The sequence below is a fragment of the Podarcis filfolensis genome, assembly GCF_964270895.1.
Source record: "Podarcis filfolensis genome assembly, chromosome: 9".
Taxonomy (NCBI): Eukaryota; Metazoa; Chordata; class Lepidosauria; order Squamata; family Lacertidae; genus Podarcis; species Podarcis filfolensis.
Window position 1 is genome coordinate 43,215,831 of NC_139610.1, and position 26,095 is coordinate 43,241,925.

Here is a 26,095-nt window from a genome sequence, read left to right on the forward strand (position 1 = left end):
AATTAAGTATTTGGATATCGGCAAGTAAACATAACAATGAATCTGAAAATTCTGTCATGGAATGTGAACGGTGTGAATGAGAAAACCAAGAGGAATAAAATAGTGAATGTTTTGAAAAGAAAGAACCTTGATTTAATCTGTATGCAGGAGACACATGTGACCAAAAAGCATAAACATATCTTGATAAATAAAAAATTGGGAGTTGAATTCATAAACTCCATTGCAGAAAAAAAAAGAGGAGTAGTAACATATGTTAACGAAAAATGGGAACCTAAACTGATTTACAAAGACGATGAAGGAAGGATATTAGGGGTGCAAATTAATTTCCAGGGTGAAAAACTTAATGTGATAAACATATATGCACCGAATTCGGACAAATTGGATTTCTTTAAGAAATTGGAGCAAGTATTATTAGAGTTAGAGGATAACAAGACAATATTATTGGGAGACTTCAATGGAGTACCGATACCAGAAATTGACAGACAAACAGAAAAGAAAAAGCGTAATCAAGGGAAGCTGCCAAGATCATTTAACAATTTAGAAGAAAATCTAGACTTAATAGACATTTGGAGACACAAACATCCAATAGAGAAGCAATATACCTTTTTTTCAGAAGTGCACAAAAGCTGGGGTAGAATTGATCAAATCTGGATCTCAAGAGAACTTACCTTAAGAACCTCAAAATGTGAAATCCAACCGAGAACCCTCTCTGATCATAATTCGATAATGTTGGAAATAAAAGGTGTATCACAGGGGGGGTTCAGATGGAGAATGAATGAATATTTATTGGAGAGTGAGGAAATTATTGAAAAGGCTAAAGCCACTTTAAAAGACTATTTCGATTTGAATCTTAATACAGAATCAAGTATAGAGATAGTCTGGGATGCTAGCAAGGCAGTCTTAAGAGGTTTCTTTATCCAGCAAAACAGTTATAAGAGGAAAATAAGGGAACAAAAGAAAGAAGAAATTCTCAATCAATTAAGAGAATGTGAGAAAAAACTAACAATAAACCCAAAAGATGAACAAAACATACAAATAATAAAAATTTTACAAACACAATACTCAATGCTGACAAATCAAGAAATCGAATGGAAAATTAAGTTAATGAAGCAAAAATATTTCGAATCAGCTAATAAAACAGGTAAACTACTAGCTTGGCAATTGCGAAGAAGGCAAAAACAAAATGTGATAAATAAGATAAAAATAGGGGAGCAATTGATAGAGGATCCAAAGGGAATAAAGGAAAATTTCCTCAAATTTTATGAGAAATTGTACAAAAAGGAAGAAGAAGAAGATTCAAAACAAATAGAAAAATATCTAGAAGACTGCAGCGGAAAAACTATTACAGAGGAAGAAAGATTACAATTAAACAAACCTATAAAAATAGAAGAGATCCAGAATGCGATAAGAAAAATGAAATTAGGGAAGGCCCCGGGACCGGATGGACTGTCTGCAAAATACTATAAAGTATTAGAAGATCAACTAACGCCAGTGCTATGTGACACTATGAATAAAATATTAGCGGGAGGAAAGATACCAGAGTCATGGAAAGAGGCCCATATCACGATGATCCCCAAACCGGACACGGATAAATTAAACATCAAAAATTATAGGCCTATATCATTACTAAATAATGACTACAAAATCTTTGCAGAGGTAATGGCAAATAGACTTAAAAAGTGTTTAGTAAATCTAATTCACAAAGATCAAGCAGGATTCCTCCCAAACAGGTTTCTTAAAGATAATGTAAGGCATACTATAAACATTATTGAATATTTGGAGTGCAAGAATGAGATACCTGCGGCGCTGATTTTTATTGACGCGGAAAAGGCATTCGATAATGTCTCATGGTCGTTCCTATTAAAAAGTATGGAAAAAGCAGGGATAGAGGGCGAATTCATGAAAGGAATAAAGGCAGTATATTCGAGTCAGTACGCCAAATTGATTATAAATAACAACTTAACAAATCCATTTAGAATAGAAAAAGGAACAAGACAGGGTTGCCCTCTTTCCCCGCTTTTGTTTATTATAGTATTAGAGGTCATCGCGAGTAAAATAAGAGCAACACCAGAGATTCGAGGGATTAAAGTAGGAACGAAAGAATATAAATTAAAAGCTTACGCAGACGATCTGATGTTATCCGTAGAAGAGCCGCAAAAAAGTGTTAGCAAGGCGCTGGAAATATTAGAAGAATACGGTAAACTATCCGGTTTCAAATTGAATAAACTAAAGACAAAAATGATGACTAAGAATCTGGGAAAGGACGAAAGAGAAAAATTAGAGAAACAAAATGGAATCAAGGTGGCTAAGAAAATAAAATATCTGGGAATTTGGTTAACTACAAAAAATATAAATTTAATTCAAGATAACTACCTGACAACATGGAAGGAAATTAAAAAAGATCTAGATATATGGAATAGAGTTAAGCTTTCGTGGATGGGAAGGATGGCGGCAATAAAAATGAACGTACTTCCAAAAATGTTGTTCTTGTTCCAAAGTATACCAGTGATTAAAGGCTCCAAAATGTTCAAGGATTGGCAGAAAACCCTTTCGAAGTTTATATGGCAAGGGAAAAGACCGAGAATTAGATTTAAATTGCTTACAGATCGAAAAGAAAGAGGGGGATTCTCGGTCCCAAATTTGAAATTATATTTCGAGGCCGCCTGCCTTTGTTGGATCAAAGAGTGGATAACTTTGGAAAATACTGACCTATTAGACCTAGAAGGATTCAACAATAGGTTCGGCTGGCATGCCTACTTATGGTCAAATAAAGAAAAGGTACATAAGGGGTTTTCAAGCCACATCATTAGAGGACCACTATATGAAGTTTGGGAGAAAAATAAAAAACTCCTAGAATGGAAAACACCTTGGTGGTTGTCCCCAATGGACATTTTAATAATTAAGAAAACAAATATGGAAGGGAAAAGATTAACGTACGAAGACCTACTAATAAGATCAGAAAGCGGCTGGAAATTAAGAACATATGAGGATTTGAAAGAAAAATTAACAGGCTGGCTACAATATCATCAAATAAACGCAATGTGGATGGAAGATAAAAAAGTAGGGATAAGTGAAAAAAAATCCAAATTTCAGATAGAAATAATTGAAGGTAAAACTAAATTATTATCTAGAATGTATGATATACTATTGGAATGGGACACCAAAGACGAAGAAATAAAGGAGGTTATGACAAAATGGTCAATGGATTTGGGATACAATATAGATTATGAAAAATGGTCGAGATTGTGGAATAATGGAATAAAATTTACGGCAAGTGTTACCCTTAGAGAAAATCTGGAGAAGATGATATATAGGTGGTATATCACACCAGCAAAATTAGGAAAAATGTATAAAACAGGAAATAAGGCCTGCTGGAAGTGCAAAATCAAAGAAGGCAATTTCTACCATATGTGGTGGACTTGCGAGGAAATGAAGAAATTCTGGGACTTGATTTATAATGAGTTAAAAAAAATATTTAAATATACTTTTCCTAAGAGACCGGAGGCCTTTTTATTAGGTATAATTGGGGATGAAATTAAAAGGGAAGATAGGATTTTATTCCAGTATTCGACAACAGCGGCCAGAATATTAATTGCACAGAATTGGAAAAGTACAAATATACCAACGGTTAGAGAATGGCAAACAAGATTATTCGAATATGTTGAACTAGCAAAAATGACGCAAAAAATCAGAAACCAAAAAAATACAAAGTTTATTAGTGATTGGAATAAATTTATGACATACATTGAAGGAAACCATAGAAACCTAAAAACTATAGCAGGTCTGTTATAAAACTTATGATGTGCAAATTGTTAACAAATACTAGCTGCAGAAAATGGAAAATTTCATCAAGAAGCCCGAAATCAGGAGGGAAGGAGGTCAATAGGGGAGTAGAAGAAAGATATAAATATCTAATCATATAAAATCTTAATGAATAAGAGATAGAACTGTAACAGAGATTGTTGCTTTTTGGTGTTAGATGCGGATACTTTTTTTCTCTTGTCTTCTTGTTCTCCTTGTTTCGTTTTGAAATTGTTGTCTTGTCTTTTGTGTTTTTTGTTTTTTTGTTTTTCTCTTTTTTATGTTGTAACTGAAACTTAATAAAAAGAACTTAAAAAAAAAAAAGAGAAAGTTGGATATGTTTAGCCTGGGTAAGAGAAGACTGAGGGGAAATGTGATAGCCATCTTCAAATATCTAAAGGGCTGCCACATGGAAGATGGAGCAAGCTTGTTTTCTCCTGCTCAGGTGGGCAGGACATGAACCAATGGCTTCAAGTTACAAGAAAGGAGATTCCAACTAAACATCAGGAAGAACTTTCTGACAGTGGAACAGACTCCCACAAGAGGTGGTAGACTCCTACCTTGGATGTTTTTTTAAGCAGTTAGATGGCCATCTGTCATGGATACTGTAGCTGACATTCCTGCATTGCATGGAATGACCCTCAGTATCCCTTCCAACTCTACAATTTTACGACTCTGTCTTTGATAATCTGAACCTAGTTCTTCTACAAGTCAGCAAGCAGAAATGTGCATTATTCTAAGCACTTAAGAAAGCACTATATGTGAAATCATTTTGTACTCAACTAAATCCCTACCGCATGCTCTGATCCATGGGGTCACGAAGAGTCAGACACAACTAACCGACTAAACAACAAAATCCCTACCAAATTATTATGGTAGAAAGCAAGGCAAAAAGGTTTTGCTCTCTCATACTTCTCATAGTTTAAGAACAATTTAGAGTTACTGCACTTGTAAAACCTTCCTGAGGCTTGTTCTTGACTTACCCTGTAGCCTTCAAGATCCCTCATTTGAATTTGTAGCAGAGAAAGGTCCCTCAAAATTTGGAGATTGTCCTTATCCCATTTCAGTGCATTTCTATAACATTTGATGGCTTCATCATATTTCTTGTCTGATCGCTGGAGGAGGCCATAGACATGCCAACCTGGAAACCTCAGTTAAGGTCATCCATTTTGCAACAATTGAAAATGAGAAACAACTCATTCAACTATTTCCAAGTCTGTAAATGCTTTTTCCCCCTCAGCTAGAGAAACCTGTAACTAGTATACCAATACAAACTAGCATAATACTTACAATGAAATATGTGTAAGGCTCCTCGGAGTATTAGAAGTCAGCACTTAAATACAGTTAATTATGCGGCCCAAATATTTCTAAGACTCTGCTGTTCAGGCACTCACTTGAATCTGGTCTGTAAATAGAATTAGTAAGGTACATTATGGACTAAAAGCTAGGATGGTTGCTCCAAAGGCTGTAATATAACTGTTCAAAAAGTTAGAAGAAACGCCTTTTAGAAGGTACATAATACGAAGGGAGAGGCTACATTTTATGTTCTAGTTTATATATAATGTTTTCTATTTATTTTTTATTGCTTATCATTTTCTTTGTTTGCCAATCTAATGTGCACGTTGAAAAGGATACAGACATGACTCTTCAAGTCATTTCGTAGGCCCCTTCGCACCAATTCATATGCCTCTTCTTTTTTACCTAGGCAGTTTAGCGTTAGTCCTTTCATAGCCAGGGTTTCTAAAAAGAAAAAGAAAAAAATCATTACCAGCTGTGCCAAGCCATAGTAATAGTAATACATATTTTGAAGTTTTATGAACAGAGAAACTGGTAGCAGAGACCTCTATCAGTAGATTTTGTTTTAAATTCCAAGCAGCATTTCTATAAATCTGAAAGCAGGGATATGCCTATTACACAGAAGTGCTTCTGCATCTTTAAGAGCAAATCCCTTTTCTGTTGGAAGATGCCCTTAATTTTTGTTCAAACAAATAATTCCTTACTGATTGAACATTTATTTGTAGTAGATTCCCAGAAGGGTAACTGTATGTACTATGACTGGCAGGTTTCAGTGGATCTTAATTGTTTCAAATGTGCAGGATCTCAGGACCAATTTATCTCTCTGCAAGAGATCTGTGACTGAATGTCGTGCCAGACCTTTCTTTTATTAAAAGCAGTGGGATATGGGATAGGGCATGTTTTGTGTGGAAGAGAAGAATGGGATAAGACTATTTATGGTCCAATCTTTTTAGGATGAAAACAACAAAGTGTCCATCCGTAGGCAGAACCAAACACCCCAAAGTCGGCTTTGAAAGGTTGGGAGACTATCTAGAGCAGATGTTGGAAAAACAGTGGATAATAGAGAAAGGAGAAATCCTATGCCTGATCAGAGTCTATTTGTGCGACTCTGGATACCACCCACAGGTTTTTAAATCTGTATTTTAATTGTGCTTTTAATTTTTAATTGCTTTTATTGTTCTATATTACATTTTAATTGTTGTATCTGTTTTGTGAGCCACCAAGAGAACTTACTTCATGAGATGGTAAATTCAGTTAATAAATAAAGTGAGTTCTCCTCGGCATAGATTCCCAATACAATTCCCTCCATCCCTAAACCTGCTGTGCTTAATTAGTTAGTGCCCATTTTCTTCTCTGCAGCTAATAACAACTTGGGGCAAAGGGTCAATTTGTATCATGGAATTGACATTAGGTGTGGGGAGTGGGGGAGAGGACTCCTCCTTCAGGTAGTGCCAGATATTGAATCAGCTTATACAGATGCTGTTGTCTAAGTTTAAGGTAACTCCTGAAGAACCAACTTATTCCAAACCTTGTCGCGCTACAATAAACATTCAAAGCTGGCACTGAGAATTTCTGCATTCTTTTTGTTTCTTCTGCCTCCCTCCTGGCTTTTTGTGTGTTCAAACACACACAAAGATTGCGTGGGGCAATCTCAAGCCAGAAGGGCTTTAAGCACAGTGGTACACCATGACCTGTTGCATGCAGAAGGCCTCAGGTTCAATCCCTGGAATCTTCCGTTAGGGCCATACTACTGGACAGCCCATGCCCATGCTACTGGACAGCCACTACCAGTCAGTGTTGACAATACTGAGCATAATGGACCAATGGTCTCTGACTCAGTATAAGGCAGCTTCCTATGTTCCTAAGCTAAGAAAGTGGCATGTTCTACCTTAGCATACCGCCTCTTCCCAAAGTCACCCTCCCCAACCCCACAAGCCTTGAAAACAGAAATGAGTTCAGTTAGAATAGCAGCCAGGGACAAGGGATTGTGGGGATGTAGGCAAGACTGAAGAAGGGTTCAGGGCCAGTATCTTCTCCATATGCAATCACCCACTCCATTTTCTGTATTTCAGTGCCGAATGCTGTTTCAAGGCAGTTCTGTCACCATCACATCTACTACCACTTTCAGTTTTTCTTAGCAGTTTACAAGTCTAAGAAATGTTCCAACATATCATGAATGTGGATACACAGGAGAATAATTGCCCTTCAATTACAGACCTTTGTATACTTGCCAAAATCATTTTGGCCATTTTTTCAAAAGGCCTTTTGATTTGGGCTTTGTTTTCATGACTGGCATGAGGTTGAAGTTTTTTAAAAATTCAATTTCATAATTCAAATTGAATTGTAGACATATATTGCTACCCAATCCAAACCATAAGGATGAGGCAAACTATAAATATAAGCCAATTTTAAAACTTAACATGTTCAGAACCGGTACTTGTTTATGTAGAAGTCTGAAGACTCACCTCCATGTTCTGCAAACTTTGGATTGGAAAGAATTTGTTTGCAAAATTTCAAACCATTTCTGTACTGTTTATGTTCATAACACCTCTGTAAAGACAAAACAAAATCCAAAGCAACTGTAACAAATGTGATAGAAATAAGCTACACTCATAAACCCCTAACCATATCAAGCAAGAATGAATCCAACCAAGTCACTGCATGAGCAGAGCGATTTTTACTCACGTGGCAGAACTTCCCCTCCATCCCCTGTGCACCTCTACATCCAGCCAACTTGCTCTTGGGGAGTGGGTTGAGAAAACCAGATTTGGGGATGTTCACAGGGACAGGAGAGGGAGGGAAGTGGCTTTGTGTGAGCTAAAATTGTTCACTCATGCAAATATTTTGTTGGATATAACTTAGTTTTGAAGGGATATGTGGGTGGCAAGTTTAAACATGAGGGATCCCATTAGTCGCATGTGTTAACAGTTCCTAGCACAAGTATTTCTGCTCTTATTGTGTTCTGTATACAATTAAAGTTTGGGAGAAACAAATTTCAGGAGTAAAGAACATGATTCTTCCAAACACTTCAGCAAAATGATAAACAGACATTAGTAAGAAGAAAGTTATTCCTAGTCAATTCCTGAAAACGACCTGCCCCATTGCAATTCACTGTTAAAAGCCCAATGATTTATTACTCAGGTGGTATATCATAAAGTTCCTGACAGTTACATCAAAAGTTTTGCTTTCATTGCAGAATGTGATTGAAGATTTCATTTTTCTGAAAACTAAGGAGAATCAAAATAAGCAAAGTATCTTCTAGAACATTAGTGTTCAACTTTCAAAGTCCAAATCAGAAACCTGGGAATGGGGGAGGGGGGGAATGAGTCACCGCCAGAATCCTAAATTCATGTTGTTAATTGCCCTACTGCCCCCCAACTTTTTGCAAGTTTTAACCCCTTCCGTACAAATTTGTGTTCATTGTTCACAATATAGTTAAGTGAAAAATCATTTCTTGTTGAAATAAATTCCCTATTGCTATTACAATGCAGGGGACGTGGATGGCACTGTGGATTAAACCACAGAGCCTAGAACTTGCCGATCAGAAGGTTGGCGGTTCGAATTCCTGCAACGGGGTGAGCTCCCGTTGCTTGGTCCCTGCTCCTGCCAACCTAGCAGTTCGAAAGCACGTCAAAGTGCAAGTAGATAAATAGGTACCACTCTGGCGGGAAGGTAAACGGCGTTTCCGTGCGCTGCTCTGGTTCGCCAGAAGCGGCTTAGTCATGCTGGCCACATGAGCCGGAAGCTGTCTGCGGACAAACACTGGCTCCCTCGGCCAATAAAACGAGATGAGCGCTGCAACCCCAGAGTCAGTCACGACTGTACCTAATGGTCAGGGGCCCCTTTACCTTTTATTACAATGCAAATTCTGCAAAGAAATCATGTATTTTCTCATTTATAATTTCTATCTGTTGATTTACAGATAAGAAGCCATCTCATTTTAAGTGAGACCATTAGTTAGTGCATCCAGCACAGCAACATCTAATTGAAGAGCCCATGTCAGTCCAAAGTGCCAGGTACTCAAGATTCTTTGGCCACATTTGTACATCACAGAAAATCAGAGTTTGAAGTTAGTGTGTTTCAGACAAAGCATTGTTACTATTAACAACAGTTTGTCAGCTCAGGTGGAATGACAAACAGCATTTCCGCAGAAATGAAGCTTCTGAGCTTATCCTCCCAGCTATATAACAGGAGGGTAGGGTAGAAACAAGTGAGCCTGAAATTCACATCACATCAAATTATGGTTTAAAGTGTGAACTCAGCCAGGCTCTGGAGATAGCATGGGTAAAACTGGGAGTTATATATGCACATGCCCCGAGTTATGGCTCATCCCAATTGTATAAGTTTCACAGTAAAAACAAAACTGTCCACATAAGAGTGATAAAACAGCCATAAAGGCTGCATGATAAGTAGTATGCAGCCATACTGAACGTTAACTAACTTATCTTAAGAACCAACTTTCTTTTTTTAAAACAACAACCCTCAAAACTAATTTACTCTTGGGGAGGATGCTACTCAAGAACTTAGGTTATTCTACATACACATGCTTGGGAAAGTATGTTCGTTAACATTCATTTCTGACTAGATTAAGAGACCCATTAAGAGACCCACAAGTAATTTCAAAATCATTCTGAAGCTCCAGATTTTCTGAATCAATTGAAGTCCATCTGTGGCACTATCAATAGTTCTTCAGCCCAAAAGGAACATTATTGTCTATGTATTATAAAACTTAATTAGAACTAATGTATAAAAGATCTACAGTGCTCAATGCTCAACAGTTTGGCACAGTAGGTTTCTTCCATCACAAGCTGCCTTTGAAATTTGGGAAATGGTGTGTTGTGATTTTTCTCCCATACTCAATTTTGTCTTTTTAGATATAAGGGCAGAAAAAGAAAAAGAAATAACACCCCATGGAGCATCATTTCTCTAATAAGCTGTCATTAATAAGGAATTTATTGCTGGGGGAAGTCATTTATTCTTCACACTGCTAAATTAAGAACAGCCCATTAGCTGCTCCTGTAGCTTAGCTATAAACTTGTTTACACAATCAGAATTCAGAAGGTCACTTTCCCAAGAGAGTACCCTTTGAACCACCTCTCTGCATCCTTATTAAGAACTTCTGGCTGTAGCAGCGCAAGTCATCTGGGCTATTATCAATGCAATAGTGAACTGATGCTGCAGCTGAAGCCAAACCTGCAGTTTAGGTTGCATATACAGATACTCTGTGGCTGAATTCCATGTACTTTCACTCCTATTGAAGTTTGACCTATATAATAATTATATCCATAAACATTTAATGTCTTGCCTATGACTGATCTTGCTTTGCCAAAACAGCAATAACTTGAATCTAGTTAAGATGCTTCATTACTCTGTTGAGTAGGGAGCTATCCTACAGATTCTATCAGTGACTCTCCAGGGTGTGTCCTAAAGTGTCATGCTGAGCTGGAAAAACAGCCCCATGTTTCCAAATGTCTACACAAGATAACAACCACATTGAGACTACTGTCTTCTTAACTCACTTCAGATATACCAAGGAGAAATATGAACACTGAGAAGGGAACAGTCACCTTTATTTGGGCTAGTGATAACTGTGGTCATCAACTTAATTTGCTCTCCATATATATAAATAGCCCTTCAATTCAATAATTAACTCCAAAAGTCATTCAGACCACCAGGCATTTAATGTACTAGCACAATGTTGCGCAACCAGGTTTATGCAGCATAGTCTATGGCTAGCTCATATATATATATATATTGTATGTAGGGCATTTTACTTCTAACTCCAGGGTTCAAAACCATTCTGCAAATAAACAAACTACTAAATATACAAATAGTGCTGATTCTCCCTATGGTTATTGTTACCTCTGAATGCGAGTAAACATTTTAAATTATTTAATTATTGCATTTTTATCGTATTTCACCTTTCCTCCAAGGAGCTCAAGGTAGTGTCATAGTTTTACACTCTAACCACTACATCACACACCACTGTGCCACACTCCCTTTTACATATATGCACTGGGAAGCATGTTTTAAATTCTACATTTTTTCATGCACTGACCAAGTGACTGTAGCTTATTTCTGCTAAATTGTTTAAGTTACCAGCGCTATTATGAAAGGAAGGATGCTACAGGCAATATTTGAAAACAAGACATTCAAAGTTTACTTAGTAATTAGTGCAAATTTCCACAGTGCATAGGCTCACTATACTGGTTGCTTACCAGTTTGATTCCAGCTGATCTAAACTTATTTAAAGCATTAATCTACCAACTGGTGGCTTGAGGATTTGGTTACATCCAAGTTGAAGTGGGTTGTACCAGTTGCAGCACTACTACCTTTTTTGTTTTGCATGCTATTATCTCAGAAGGAGAAAGAAGAGAACAGGGAGCATGGAGAAGTGGGGAGAACAAGAAAAGAAGGAGAAAATCCAAGAGAAAGATGGACATCTATCAGAAAGATGAGAAGCAGAACATATGTTGCATGTTGGGTCTGAAAAACCGAAGACTACTGGCGTAAGGGGTACAGGGATAAGCAAGTAATAGAGTACAGATATAATTCCTTGCAATAAAAATGAAATGTTAATGCAGATGATCAGTTATAGAGAATGCTAACCATGAACCTATTGGCAAATTCATGATCTATAGTGACACACAATACGTTTCTTGCAGTAGGCATCTAATCATGCATCCACAGTGACACCGATAAAGGATTTATGCAAAATCAGTGGAAAGCTATGCAGGAGTTTATTTGTGTAGTTTTGTATCTTGATGACAAAGTTTTTAGAGAAAAACTGAAAAGAGAGATACTGTATTCTGAAGGCCAAATGTCTCAATCATTCTTTCCAAAGTTTTCCAATCACAATAAGTTTTCATTGGCCAGGTTCACATGTAATGCTAAATCACAGTTCAGTTTAACAATGAAGCCTTAAAATCATATCCACCACCCTTTCTTCAGAACAGCTTCAATGATATTAGAAGCTTCTGCTTTAGACTAACCACAGTTTAGTTTATCTCTTAACCAAAGCTAATCTCAACTATGGTTTGTGGAAACAGAGCAGAAAGAAAGCAGGAGTCTTCCATCTCCACTAGGGAGGCAGACGGAAGTTGCTAAAGATTATTAATCAGTTTGTAAGCTGCAGAACAGCCTCTTCAGCTTCTGAATGTGTAAGGCAACCCTACCAATGCCCACACAGTCTCTTCTTACACTGGAAATTCTCCAGAGGATGCTAACTGGTGATATGCTACTTTAGAAGTGATATCTGATGGCAAGGAATTATAACTGAGATTTGAGCCTTGGTTTAATTAATGATACATAAATGGTATGATACAGAGCTCTAAAAGCAATAAGGCTTCTTAAACTACAGATGACCCAAAGGTGAAATTCCTATATAATCCTTACTTATCTATGGGAAATGAATAGTTAGTATCTAGTTAACTTATCACCATTCAAGCAGGTAAGTTTAGAGAGACCCCAAATACCAGAGTTTTCATTTAAGATTTAAAAAATTGAAAATATGCCTACCAAAAGAAAATTATGAGGACACTAGGGGGATATTTGCCTTTCCTATTAAAGGTCACCCACCTGCTTTATGTTTCTACCATTGGCCTGGTTCACACATCATGGTAAGCCACAGTCTGAAACAAACTTTGGTTTACTGTGAATGAGCCATTGGCATATGCCTCACTCCTCCCTTTGCTGAGCTGAAAGGCAATAAACCACAGCTCTGTTTTAGGTTTATGTGCAAACAAGAGCTTGTGATTTATTTCTCCTCAAACCATGGCTTCTTCTCATGGAGTGTTTTGAGAAACAGAAACTAAAGTAGTGCTATGCCTTCCTTCCCCCCCAACTGGCAAAAGGCAGAGTTGGGCAGGTGCAATTTAAGAAACTTGTTTAAACACACTAAACATTTACAGTAAGTCATAGTTTATTTCTAACTATGGCTTACTGTGACACGCAAATGGGGACATGTATAAAATTTCCAAAGCTAACACGGCTCTTTTTATTTTGTAAATAGCCTGCATACTTTTCAAAACCCATTTAAACCTTCATTAGTAATCTGCAGTGGGCCCTGCTAGACCACTTTACCTTTGCTTTAATGCCTACTCGTGGCAATAGCAAGTGCATCTCAACACGCATGCATGTGAAATATGCAGTGCTTACCTTATGAAAATATGAAGTGGTAAAGATTACACATACCAAGCATACATGCTATGGGGTGTGTGCTGATCATATTTAGGTATGCCAAAGGTTTGGAGGTGGGGTAAGCATACTATGCCACACATCCCACACGCACAGCATGCTCCACTTTCTAGCAGATCACTTGGATTGGCTAACATCAGTTTCTTGAAGCTGAGCACACATACATTTTCATCCCAGTTGTTAACTACACATTGCACTGATAAAAGAAAGTCCTAGAAAGCAAAGCTACAGGTTCAGTAATCTAGATGGGAAAAAGCAACTGGCATTAGCTGGCTGTAAACTGGAATGGTGGCAACTGTTCTAAAGATGTAGCTGCATAGCTGCATTTATTTGATTTGCCATGCATCTGAAAACCTCAGCATAAGAAATTAGACAAGTTTAGCACTTTCTGAGGATAACAACTAATCTGGGTGAGTCCCTTAAATGTGCTTGATAAAAGCATTTTACAGACCTGTTCATTTGCATAACAGTGTTAAAATGTACACAAGCAAGCTGGGGCAAGCAAGGAACATTGAATTAAATTCCTCATCTTATGCTGAACTGGTTGTTCCAAAAGCATGCATCCAATTGCAACAATGAAGCAATAATCACTCCATGCTTTACTATGGCTCAAAGCCCCATGTTAGTCATGGTAATGTCTAGGTTCTACACTTCAGGAGTACTTGACCTCATTAGTGAAATTAAGCAGGTGCGGATCTGGATCGGTGCCTGAAAAGAAACCACTGGAAGCACTCAAACTAAGCCACTCTAAACAATTCAGAGAAGAGTAGGATAAAAACAAATAAATAAAATTGCTACTTTGTATACGTATAACATATTAAGTACTGTCATACCTCTTGTTACGTTTGGTTCAGGATACGTCTTTTCAGGTTGCGTCCCGCAGTGACCCAGAAGTACTGGAAAGGGTTCCTTCTGGATTTCGTCACTCACACATGCGCAGACGCTCAAAACGACGTCACACGCAGGTGCAGAAGCGGTGAATCATGCAGACGCGCATTGCGTTCTGCTCATGTTGCGAGCGGGGCTCCGGAACGGATCCCATTCGCAACTAGAGGTATTCCATAAAAGTTTTCACCTGCATAACTTATGAGATCACATAGATAACACAATCCTTTTCCTTATCAGTTTTCATGTTGTCCATAATATAATTGTACCCCAATTACTTTCAGTGAGGCTATAGTGTGCTACTCATGCAAGTCCGCAGGCTCAGCAACCACAGAATTTGAACACTACAATACTCTGGACACAATCTAGCACATGTTCAACTGTATTCTGCCCTAGTCAATGGGACTTAAAACACTTTAATCAATGGCTAGATTGCACATTGTATTATTTACAATTATCATTTTAATATCAAGGCCTTATAACTACTTGGGAACAATTCAATATTTCTTTTTCCTAAGTTGTTTCTTGAGCACAGATTGTTCCACAGAAACACGTTTGTAAGGGTATTATTAATAGACAATCAAATAATTCATGAATGCAAAGCATACCAGATAACCAACCAACACATTGATTAACATTCTCAAGAAAGAAATCCATTTGCTTCTAAGTTTTAATAGATAAAATGTAGGGCACCCTTAACTACAGTTTCTTAATAAACAATGTTTTCAGTTGCCCACTTCACCAGTTGTTTCAACTAAGAGTATAATCCTAATCTCACTTGCCTGGGAGTAAGCCCCAATGAATTTAATAGAATTTATATCTGAACAGACATTAGTATTGCACTGTAAAGTAACTGATCTGTAAAAGATTGGTGGAGGTATTCCCCCCCTTTACTTACTGATTTAATAAAAGGATTAAACAGACTAAAAGAACTATACAAATCAGCTTTATTTTATTTTAGAATTGTAGTACGGACTACATTATTATGACAACTTGGCTTAGCATCCTATGTATCCTTAAATGAATACAATAAGACTTACTTCAAAGTAGCCCTTAGTAGGATTGTTTCTGCCTACCACTACTTCGTTGCATGCACATTCTAACCCTGCACTTTTTAAAGTACACAAACACACAGGATTATTTTCAGTGGCGTGTGGCACAACTGAGTCCCCTAAGCCTATTCTACATTAGGAAGCATGAACTAGCAGAGCGCGCACGAGCTGCTGCTCCCTCCCTGTTCGTCACCGGTCTATTCTCAACCCTCTTAAAGGAGCGTGCAGTTCCCCGGGAATCTGAAGTCGATCGCCGAGAGACGCTGCACGGATCACTTTTCAGAAGCACCGCGCGCTCAGGAGGGCAAGGGCAGAACAAAACCTTAGCGCGCGTCCCAAGTTGGAGAAACTCTCCCCAACTTACATGATAAACGCTGCCTTTCCAGCTTCCCCGCAAATCCGCTGGATAAAGGCCCCTTCCCAGCCGCGCGACTTTCCTCCCCCACCCACCACGGTCGCCAATGCTATTTTTAGGACACCCTGCTGGCGCACGAGACCCCCGCCCCCGCCGCCCCCCAGCCCCCTCCAGACAAGAATCTCTTCCCGGCCGCGCCTGGAGCGGGGGATGCCCGGCGCGTTCCACGGGCGGCTCTGGAACGAGGAATCCCTCGAGCTCCAGGGGGCACCTGTCAGCGGCGCCCGGCGCGGGGCCCGGCCTCTTGCAAGGGGCCGAGCCAGAGGCGGGCAGGCAGGCGGCCTGGGCAACGCCGCCGGGGCCCGCTTCCGAGGGGCAGCGAGGGAGGCGCCGCCGCCTCCCAAGCCCATGAGGGAAGGAGCCGGGCGGCCTTTCTCCGCCTGACCCCCCCACCCCGACTCACCAAGATGCGCTTGAACAGCGCGTTCTCCTTCGGCGGGAGGCTCACGGACGGCATCGTCTCCGCCGCTGCTGCCGCCACCACCGCCGCCGCCCTTCTTGCTGCTACCGGGCCGGTGAACCAGCTCCCTCCTCCTGCCGAGGCTTGATCGCTGCCGCTGCTTCCGCCGCCGCCACCTCCCGGGAGGGACTGCCCGCCAGGCCGCCGCGGCTACCAGCAGCAGCAGCACCGCCGTCGCCTGTTGCTGCTGCTCCTCCTCCTGGCGCTTCCTCCCCAAGCGGCCTCCGCAGCCGCCGTGCCCGCGCCCACTTTACCCCTGGCCCCGCAGCGAGCCCGAGGCGGCGGGCGGTTCACGTGGTTAACTGAACAGGCCGGAGAGAGGAGGCGCCGCCAAAATGGCCGCCGCCGAGGGCTTCCCCAGCCGGGTCACCGAGCCCCGCGCGCATGCGCCACGACCCCGTCCGCCGCCACCACCTCCTCCTCTGCCTCACGTCTTCGCCCTCTTTCCTCTATGTAGGCTTAATAGCCCCTACAAGGTAAGTTGAGAAATGAGAGCACTCTCCCGCTGGGAACTGTTGGAGGAGTGCGCCTGCGCGGGCTGGGGGGGGGGGCGGGCGCGTGAGCGGGATTCTTACTAAGCTTGCCAGTCGCGTGCAGCTCAGCAGGTAGGGGAGCGCAGGAGCGCAGAAGCCCAGGGCAGGTGTCCTGCAGCCACTTAGCTGAGAACTCGGCGGGACTTACTGTCAGAGTACGTCCCCCATGAGCTTCTCCATAGACATGGGTAGTATTGTGAATTGTTCAACAGGGGCGAAGGGAATGGTCTCTAAGAGTGGCGCGAGGCAGATTTCTGGGCACCACTACAGAAATCCGAATACCTGCTGGCATAGTATTAGTCCAAAAATCCACAGTGGCAGTAATTGTATAGTCATCTAAACTTTTATCACTTGTTTTACTTTGGTGGTCACATGGTGGTTGTTGTAACCCAAGAGGGTTTCTTTATAAACAAAAATACTCTACATTTATTCTTATAAACAACTATACTGTACATTTATTTTGTTTGTGTTGACTTTTAAGTACGTTTGGAAGTGGTTTGGAAATATTGTATCCAAAAGGCTGTGCCTTGTAACTTGGCTTTGTGTATCAGCCCATTAAAATCAAAATAGTCACAAGTGTTGTAATGTTGACATCATTGCACTATAATTGAGATTCCCGAGTTGGACTAGATGGCCCTCAGGATCCCTTCCGTTTCTACAACTCTATGGTTCTATGATTCTATGAAATAAATATCATTCATGATCTATACTCTATATAATTGGTATATTTGTTTCTGCACTAAGTGCCAATTTTCATGTTCATCTAGGATATGCTACACAAATGAAAACCACAATGGCAAGCTTAATGTTAAGATTAAATTATGCTTAACACAAGGAGAACGAAGTCCCGTAGAGCCCACTGCCCTGTTTCCACCAGTAGCCAGCCCAGATGCTTCTGGGAAGTCCTGAAAACTTATGGTACATCAAAAGCCTTGAACACAAGGAACTGTACTTCTACTGTAAACACTTCTAGAATATTATTTAAGACATTATAATCAAGGATGGGGAATCAGTGGCCCTTCAGATGTTACTGGGCTTCAACTCTGCCCACTAGTATGTTCAGTGGTCAGAGGTAATGGGTATTGTAGTTCAGCAACATCTGGAGGTCCTCAGATTCCTCCTCTTATATTTTCTGAAAATATAGTAATGAGTTCTGCATCCTGGAGAAAAGTTGCCCCAAGTTGCTAAATACAAGGAAGGTCCATAGCTGTATACTTTTAGAGGTATAAACTCTTGAAGATTTTGTGTAGCTGTCAAATGTTAAAAGCCGTTTGACGTTTAATCCCCTTTTGAAGCCATCTTCACATCCTGTGGCAGTGAATTCCATAACTTAATTATGTGTTGCTTACACTTCTTTTCTTTCTCACCTCTGTCTGCTTACTTCCTCTTTTGTCATCCCTGCAAGAGCCAAGTTCTGCTTCCACACCTACACACGCTTCTTGATGGACCTCTTGCAATGTTAAACTCAACACACTGGAAGAACCAGTTTGTGATATTGCCTTCCTGCAACAATGGCAATGCCTCATTAGCCTTTGGCACATTATTACAATTATTAAGAAACAGTAAATTGGTCTGAGGATGACAGACAATTTTCAGATTGTAAGGAACCGCCTTTTCATAGACATGAAACTTTGCATGTAACGCTGACAAATGGCTTTTCTGTCTTTGCTGTTTAATTAGAAATTAAGTGTGGCCAATGTTATTCAATGTAAGTGCTATTGTGGGGCTTTTTCCAAGGATAAATGTGCATATAATTGCATGTAGCCTTGCAGCGCAACCCTGTGCATGTTCAGTCAGAGTTCCCACTGAGTTCAATGGGGGCTTATTCCCAGGCAAGCGTGCCTAATACAGCATAAATAGCAATAGCACTCCAGGCAATTGGACTGTCTCAGACTGCAGTCCTGTACGTGCTTACCTGAGAGTAAGTCCCATTGAACTCAGTGGAACATAACACTTCTAAGTAGACCTGTATGGATTACACTCTTAAGGTATGAAGCACAACAGTAAGATCTAAGACAGTAATACTGAAAGTGGGCTGTTGAGTACCCTCATGGCAGTTGCAGTACTTTCCAAAACTTCTGACAGAAACATTCATCTGTAGCGGGTTTCAGTGGAAGTCTTGTATATTTGAGATATGGACTACTTGTCTGCATAGTCTACAGCACTTGATCTGAAACGATCACCTATTAAAGTTCATAACCTATTGTACAATTTTGCTTCTGTCAAAATTCTCACAAGTGGCTGATTGGTACATCCTTCCTGCTGTTAATTACAATATCCTACATAAGGAATGCCATGATAAAGGCAGAATAATATCTACTTTTATTTATGAAGATTCTAAGGTGAGCATGCTGCTTCCGCAGTGTGTGTTCTAAAGTCACGCAAGCACAAAACCACAACTCTCATGACTGATTGATGTAAAGGCAGTTTCGTAGCTGCTGAGCCAGCGTCTGGCTTAATACTGTATGTTTATAGGGGAGAGCGTTCCGAAGGAGCCACTACCTATGTCCTTGTGACCAGGAGGGGGCGCCCTCCCTGCCTGAGTCCTCTCCTTCCGGATCAGTTAAGAAGCCCCGCCCCTAGCGCTGTTTGATTGGCGTGTTCGTACTGTCGCTCAGGGAACCTGCGCGGAGGAGCAGGAAGCAAAACAACATGGCGGCGCCCTTGCAGGTTGCGCGGAGGTTTTTGCGGTTATCAGGAAACCCGATCCGAGGTGAGTCACCGGGGCCCCAGTGGACCCCCCTCTCTTTTCCTAACCTGGGCGGGACAAAGGAATGAGCTATGTCCCCACCAGCCCTTCCTCAGTAGCACCCTCGTTGAACGAACGTGGGAGCGCTTCATCCGAGTCTCCTACGTGTAACCTTCAGGGTCTGCTGGTTTTTCCTGCCCCATCTGTTTCCCACTCTCCATTCTTTGCTGTGTGTTTGGATGGCCTGGGCCTTTCGTGCCCAAGCTGCTAGTGGCGCCCCATAGCGGCGGGCTAGAGCATCGCCTTGCAGCATCGGCGATAACGCTGTGCGGGAAGGAGAAGGGTTGCGGGGGCTGCTGTGGATGAGCTGAATGGACATCAGTTACCCTTTTCCTTACGTAAACTTTCACACCCTCCCCAATTTTCCGTTTCTTACAAGCTCCCCGTAAGAAGCTTGTATGTTATTTCTTTAGTAGCTGGTTCAATGCACGTGTTCAATGCAGAATATTTTAATATTCTGTATTTCAGGAGACAACTCTAGCTGTTCCCTAATGTCTCTGTTTTAGTCAATATAGACCAAGTCACTGTTCTTTTTGACTCCTTCGTTGTGGCTTGCTTGCGAAAATTATTTTTCATTCTAACCTAGGCTATGTTTTCAAAACCAATCTACTGCTATTCTTACAGTTTCAGTACAGTGGTACCTTGGGTTACATACGCTTCAGGTTACATACGCTTCAGGTTACAGACTCTGCTAGCTCAGAAATAGTACCTCGGGTTAAGAACTTTGCTTCAGGATGAGAACAGAAATCGTGCTCTTGCGGCGCGGCAGCAGCAGCAGCAGGAGGCTCCATTAGCTAAAGTGGTGCTTCAGGTTAAGAACAGACCTCTGGAACGAATCAAGTACTTAACCTGAGGTACCACTGTATTATGCTACTTTGTTCCCACTTAATTCACCCAAACCCTGAAAAGATATATTTTTTAAAAGCTTTAAATTCTTTTATAGACAAAGCACCAATACATGCTTTGTTTCAGTCACTTCTTATCTCCACACAAATCATAATCTAGAGGAAAAGTAAACATGGCAAGGAAGAAGAAACATCCATGGAGAGGATTAGGGAAGATGAGAGTAAAAACAGTCCATGGTACTTGGGAGCAGGTGCAGGGAAGATGTGACTAAGATAGTTTATTGTACTGTATTTTTAAATGGCTGTCTAATTATCAGAGAGGAGATGTAAAGAACTGAGCTCATTCTGATACGAAGAAATAGCACATGCAAATGCAACACACAAGAACTGCTTTTTAGCATCAGACCATCTAGCCCAGCCTTCTCCAACCTGGTGCTCTCCAGCTGTTTTGGACTACACTCCCAACAGCCTCTGCTACTGCTGTATCATTAGTTACTTCTGGGACCAGCAGATTTCAGACAGGTCAGATACACTTTCTTTGTTTACCGGGACCCAAATACGTACCAAATACAGCCAGAAACAAATGATGTATCTATAGAGTTACAAAAGGGTGCCACTTGAGCACATTCTGAGGTTAGGAATTTGTTCCGAGGTTAGAACTAAGCTGAGCTAAGAGTCCTTTCACACAGAAGTCTACTCCTGGTTAGCCGCCTTAACTTTAGCAGCCTAGTTTAGATGCAAAAAGTGTTTTGCTGTGGCTATTTTTAAGACAGATGACAGGTAGAAAGCCTTGTCAAATACTGCAGGTCACCCAGAGATCTACCAGTAGATCCCAATCTACCTTCTACCCATTCTGCCCTATGCCGGCTCTCTAGGACCGCGGTTCCCAACGTGGGGCAGAGGCCCCACAGGGAGGCAATTTGATTTTTAAGGGGGGCAATTTGAGAATGAGTTATAAACAATTAATGGCCTTTTAGGCTTCCTAAATAGGAGTTTCGTGAATAGTGAAGTGAATAGGAGTTCACTTTTTGAATAAAAATAATTATATGGGGGGGATCAGGATTTTAGAGATGCTTAGATGGAGCATGGCCAAAAAAAAAAAAGAAAAGGGTGGGAACCACTGCTCTAGGATCTCTGGCATACGTCTTTTTCAGTCCTACTCTTCAAAAGAGACTCTAGGGAGTCAGAAAAAAAGAATAGGAGTACAGTGGTACCTCAGGTTAAGTACTTAATTCGTTCCAGAGGTCCGTACTTAACCTGAAACTGTTCTTAACCTGAAGCACCACTTTAGCTAATGGCGCCTCCTGCTGCCGCCACATTGCGGTACCCGAGGTACTATTTCTGAGCTAGCAGAGTCTGTAACCTGAAGCGTATGTAACCTGAAGCGTATGTAACCCAAGGTACCACTGTACTGAAACTGTAAGAATAGCAGTAGATTGGTTTTGAAAACATAGCCTAGGTTAGAATGAAAAATAATTTTCGCAAGCAAGCCACAATGAAGGAGTCAAAAAGAACAGTGACTTGGTCTATATTGACTAAAACAGAGACATTAGGGAACAGCTAGAGTTGTCTCCTGAAATACAGAATATTAAAATATCAGCGCTTAATACTGTCTCTTTCGTTTGCCCTGATATTGCTAAAAGAACCCTTTCCTATTATCTGTTCCATCCCCATTAGACAAAATCCATTCTAAAAACCCTGTTATGTATTCTTTCCTTTAACACAAAATATTACCACATTGCTGTGCTATTCTTTACAAATATAAATTCATATAGTAACTGCTGTGTCAATTCATCATATGGAATGAACATTTCCAATTTGTACAGTTTCTGCCACTGTTCTTATAAGTCAAGGTGATCAATGACTGACTGAAGAATTATTCCAACAGAATGCAGTGAAAGCCCCTTTTCATAAGTAAACTGCTCGCTCTCTCCAAAATTTTGTCTCAGAACTAACATGTTTCTAAACTCCTTTATTTCAGAACCATCTCGTTCTGCGTTCAGGGCACATCCTGATGATATAAGCAGACCGAACTGGGTTAAAGTTGGCCTGACTTTTGGTGCCTCAGTAGCAATATGGGTGCTGGTAAGAATTACACTGTGGATGTGATTAGCAGTGTTTTCAAAGTAACTCTTCCTTAATCAGTTACTTTTGTCAATAAAGGAAATGTGATAATACGTTATGCTTAGTTTGGGTCCACTAATTACTAATCATTTGAACAATTACAGTTCCACATTCAAGGCACATTGTTGATTGGCTTGGTTTGCACATATACCAAGTCATTGTTTGTTTAACAAATCACAAGTTAGCCACAAGTTGTTCCATGAATGATCAGTCAAACCATTACTTTTTTCTTCTAAAGTTTGGTTTGTTTTCCAGCTATTCTTGTTTGGTGAGTGGCCAGGCAAACCATAGTGCTGAAATCTCAAGCCATAATTAAAACAAGATGAGTGTTATAAACCAATAAATCATGTCTTCAGATCTTGTTTTCTTGGCAAACTATAGGTAAACCTGGGCAAGGTTTGCACAGTAATCATAAGCCATAGTTTAATAAAGTGTGGTTTAGCTTTATGATGTGCAAATTAGACCACTGTAAGTGTTTATATGAGTGGAAATGCATTATTTAGCAGCATTTCAAAGTATAAGAATGAGTAAACTGTTCTTGCTACAGCTTTACAAATTGGAAACTAAAATTTACACCCACTCTGTTCCCACTCAGCCTCCAGAAGGTTCCCCACAAAGGAATGTATTCTTCCAGCTGAAAAAGGTTGCCTACCCCTGCAATAATAAATATTTAATTTTGAATGTATAATTAATCAAATGGTTTCAGATCAGCCCTTAACGCTGATCACTTAATGCCTGTCCACCCTAAAATAATCATTTTGACTCTGCGTGTCTCATGCTCTTAAACCATGTGTATTTATTTTTTAGCTCCTAAAGCAGCATAATGAACATCAAGCAGAATATGAAAGGCGAAAAGCAGAGAGAGGTTCATAATGGAGGTGCTAAAATTATGGTGAGATCTGAATAAAGCTATAAACCTCACTTTTTTCTGGATGTGGTTGCTCTTGTTTATATAATAATCCAACTTGTAAGATTGTTGCCTGTAATGAACAGCAGAGATCACAAATGTTGCAGTTTTGTCATTAATACTCTATTGCTGTTTTCTTCAGTTTTTTAATGTCCTAGTTGACTCATTTCTGCTGTATTTCAAAATAAGTGCCTTGGTCTGCTTATTGTGTTGCTGTTTTTAAGTTAAGTGATCTGTCCAAGTTACTTCTTATGGTGCCAACTGATGGCTGACTTCCCCATCTGCCCTGCACTCTTCAGTTCCACATCCAAGACTTTGTCCTTACAGTAAAATATAATGACTGCATTCCAACATAATGGTAAACCATGCTAATGGTTTATAATTATGAAAATGAGCCTAGGGAAGCCTCAGGCTCCTCTACTCTTCCTTTCACCCTTCTTTGTCATGTGAGATGGAGGAGTTTGGAAGTTTTCACTTCTGATTTTGGTTAATCACAGCTTAGTGATATGTCTAAACCATGGCAAATTGTGGTTAGTTGAAGCAGACCAGTTTTAAACCACGGGGTATGAACCTGGCTTGATTCAATTAACCATAGTTAAGATTAACCATGTTTCAGGATTTTCTAACCTATGATTAGTCAAAATTATAAGTCGAAGCTAGATTTTGCCAACTGTGCCTGTGGCAAAACACATGAGCCTGAGGCTCACCTGGGCTCATTCTTACAATAAAAAGTAATTGTGTATCATTATATCCAAATGTAGGCTACATTATATTCTCAATTGTTGCTCAGAGCTCCTGTTCCCCATTGTTTTAGTTAACAAGACAGTAGGAGAAGACAGAAAGTGAGTCTCTTCTTCATTGTATTATTAGCAGCCATGCAACTGCTAATTATAGATGTGTAAATATGTATTCTTGGCCTTGTCTTCTGTCTTCTCCCACTAAAGAGCAGAAAGCAGGACAGCTATAATGAATGCTGCACCTTTGGGAGATGCAAATGATTGATTTTGTGATACGGTTTGCATTCTGCAAATTCTCAAACACACTGCTATTTTCATTAAAGATCGCCTACTGGACATTCACATAGCACAGTCCCTGTGCAGTACTCTGCTGACAGCATGGAATGGATGGAGGCATAGCATGCTGCTCAGTTCAGCATTACACTGTTTCTATAGCAAACTCATTAATCCTGGTATTTTGTCCATTGTTTCCCTATTAGTATGTTCCTGGCTTCTAAACTGGAGTAATCACATTCTACTTTAGCAGCTTGTGATTATTTAACAGACTAAATATTGATTAAAATACTGTTTATCTGATTAACTATCATCAGTCACTTAGTCACATTAGGCACTTAGTTATTAGCTTTCTGTGACAAAAGAGACAGACCAAGAGTACAAAGAGTACTCAGGCAGGGTTAGGCAATCACTTTCCCCATTGTTAATTTTGCATCAAAATCCGTAAGACTGTCATGTTTCCTGACTTTGAAAATACCCTGTGGGCCATGTAAAGACTGCACCTGTACAGTCTTATAGTATGGCTTAATTACCTCCTCTCTTTTCTAGGTTGAAGATGGTCTCCATAGAAACTGTTACAGCCAATGCATAGTCTACAAGGATATTTTTGTGTTAGTAGATAACCCATTGGTTGTTGGATTAACTCCAAACTAATTCTAATTTTCCTGAAATAAAGCAAAGAAAGCATGGAAGGTGGTTGAAATCTCTATGCTTCACATTGTTGCTTCTAAAGGCTATAAATAAAATATATTCCATCAGAAAAAAAGTTTCTGACCCTATTTTGTATAGAAAAATAACGTATGACAGTGCAATCTTGTATGTTGAACTCAGTAGGATTTTGTCTCACAAGTGTGTAGGATTGCAACATGATTTACTGACTTCACTTGTGCATATTAGCTTTTGTATTCCTTCTCAGCATTTTTGTTCATTAATAGCAACCCTAATTATTATTTATTTACTATCAAAACTTTGAGGCTACTGCCACTGTAGCTATGGTTATTGCAGATCATATGAGAAGATGCTGCTGCTGCTGTGTTTACATTGTTTACTTGGAGTAACAGTGCAGTAATAAAGAGCATAAGGAGAATATATGGGATATATTGGAATTTGGTTCAACTCTTCAGCTTTGCATTATTTAACAGTTTCCCTGTTCATTTCTTGTCAACCGCAGTGGGACTCCTCTGTTCCTCTTTAAAAAAAATGTATCAGAATCTTACGAGGGTATTCCTAAATATTTTCTCAACATGTAATACTTTCACAGCAAGTGGATGATTCATTTCCCTTATGGATCATCCACACTACTCTTTCATATTCTCAAGAGTTGTTTCTAGAATTACAGTAGAGTGGATTCTTGAATTAAGTTATATTTCAAGGTTGATTCACCTACAGCATATTTCTGCGCCTCTTCTTTTCAAGCTGAAGATAATTGGCTGTGTCACACTATTATATTTTCAAAGACTGCAAGGCAAACTGGCATCGTAATTTAAAATAAATTGACTAGATTTCACTTGTGTATTTCCAAATTTATTTAACAGCCCTTTCTAACGTGATGCTTCCTTTTCTTTATTTGTCCTTTGTTAGGTTATTTTTAAAAATATTTTGCTTCCCATTGGTCCCAAGGGGAGAGAAAATAAATATTCCAGCTCTAGGGTACTTTCCCACTCCCTCTGTTCTGAAGGCATGTCAGTTCTAGCAGACGGGGATCCACAGCATTCTGTGTCCACCAGAACCTCCCCAGAGACCATAAGATTGCAGCCTTAGTCACATTATTCAGTCGTAACTTCATTTATATTCATTAATCTGCAGCATTGTGTGTGGCTTC

General features: G+C 40.0%; 2 protein-coding genes across 2 annotated transcripts in view; one reads left to right on the forward strand and one right to left on the reverse strand.

The window, feature by feature from the left end:
• The window catches only part of NAA15 (N-alpha-acetyltransferase 15, NatA auxiliary subunit), a 36,995-nt gene extending 20,624 nt beyond the window's left edge, over positions 1–16,371 (reverse strand). The window contains exons 1-4 of the mRNA XM_083571201.1: positions 16,049–16,371; positions 7,563–7,647; positions 5,437–5,541; positions 4,785–4,942 (exon numbers count right to left, since the gene is read on the reverse strand). Coding sequence (XP_083427327.1) covers positions 4,785–4,942; positions 5,437–5,541; positions 7,563–7,647; positions 16,049–16,102 — 402 coding nt within the window. The 5' untranslated portion in view covers positions 16,103–16,371. The remainder of the gene's footprint in view (positions 1–4,784; positions 4,943–5,436; positions 5,542–7,562; positions 7,648–16,048) is intronic.
• Positions 16,372–16,488: 117 nt separating this feature from the next.
• Positions 16,489–25,039, forward strand: NDUFC1 (NADH:ubiquinone oxidoreductase subunit C1). Its single transcript, XM_083572029.1, has 5 exons — positions 16,489–16,581; positions 19,257–19,351; positions 22,214–22,317; positions 23,164–23,248; positions 24,823–25,039. Exons 1-4 carry the CDS (start codon positions 16,490–16,492, stop codon positions 23,227–23,229), a joined length of 357 nt encoding a protein of 118 aa, XP_083428155.1. The 5' UTR covers position 16,489; the 3' UTR covers positions 23,230–23,248; positions 24,823–25,039.
• The last annotated feature ends 1,056 nt before the right edge of the window (positions 25,040–26,095 follow it).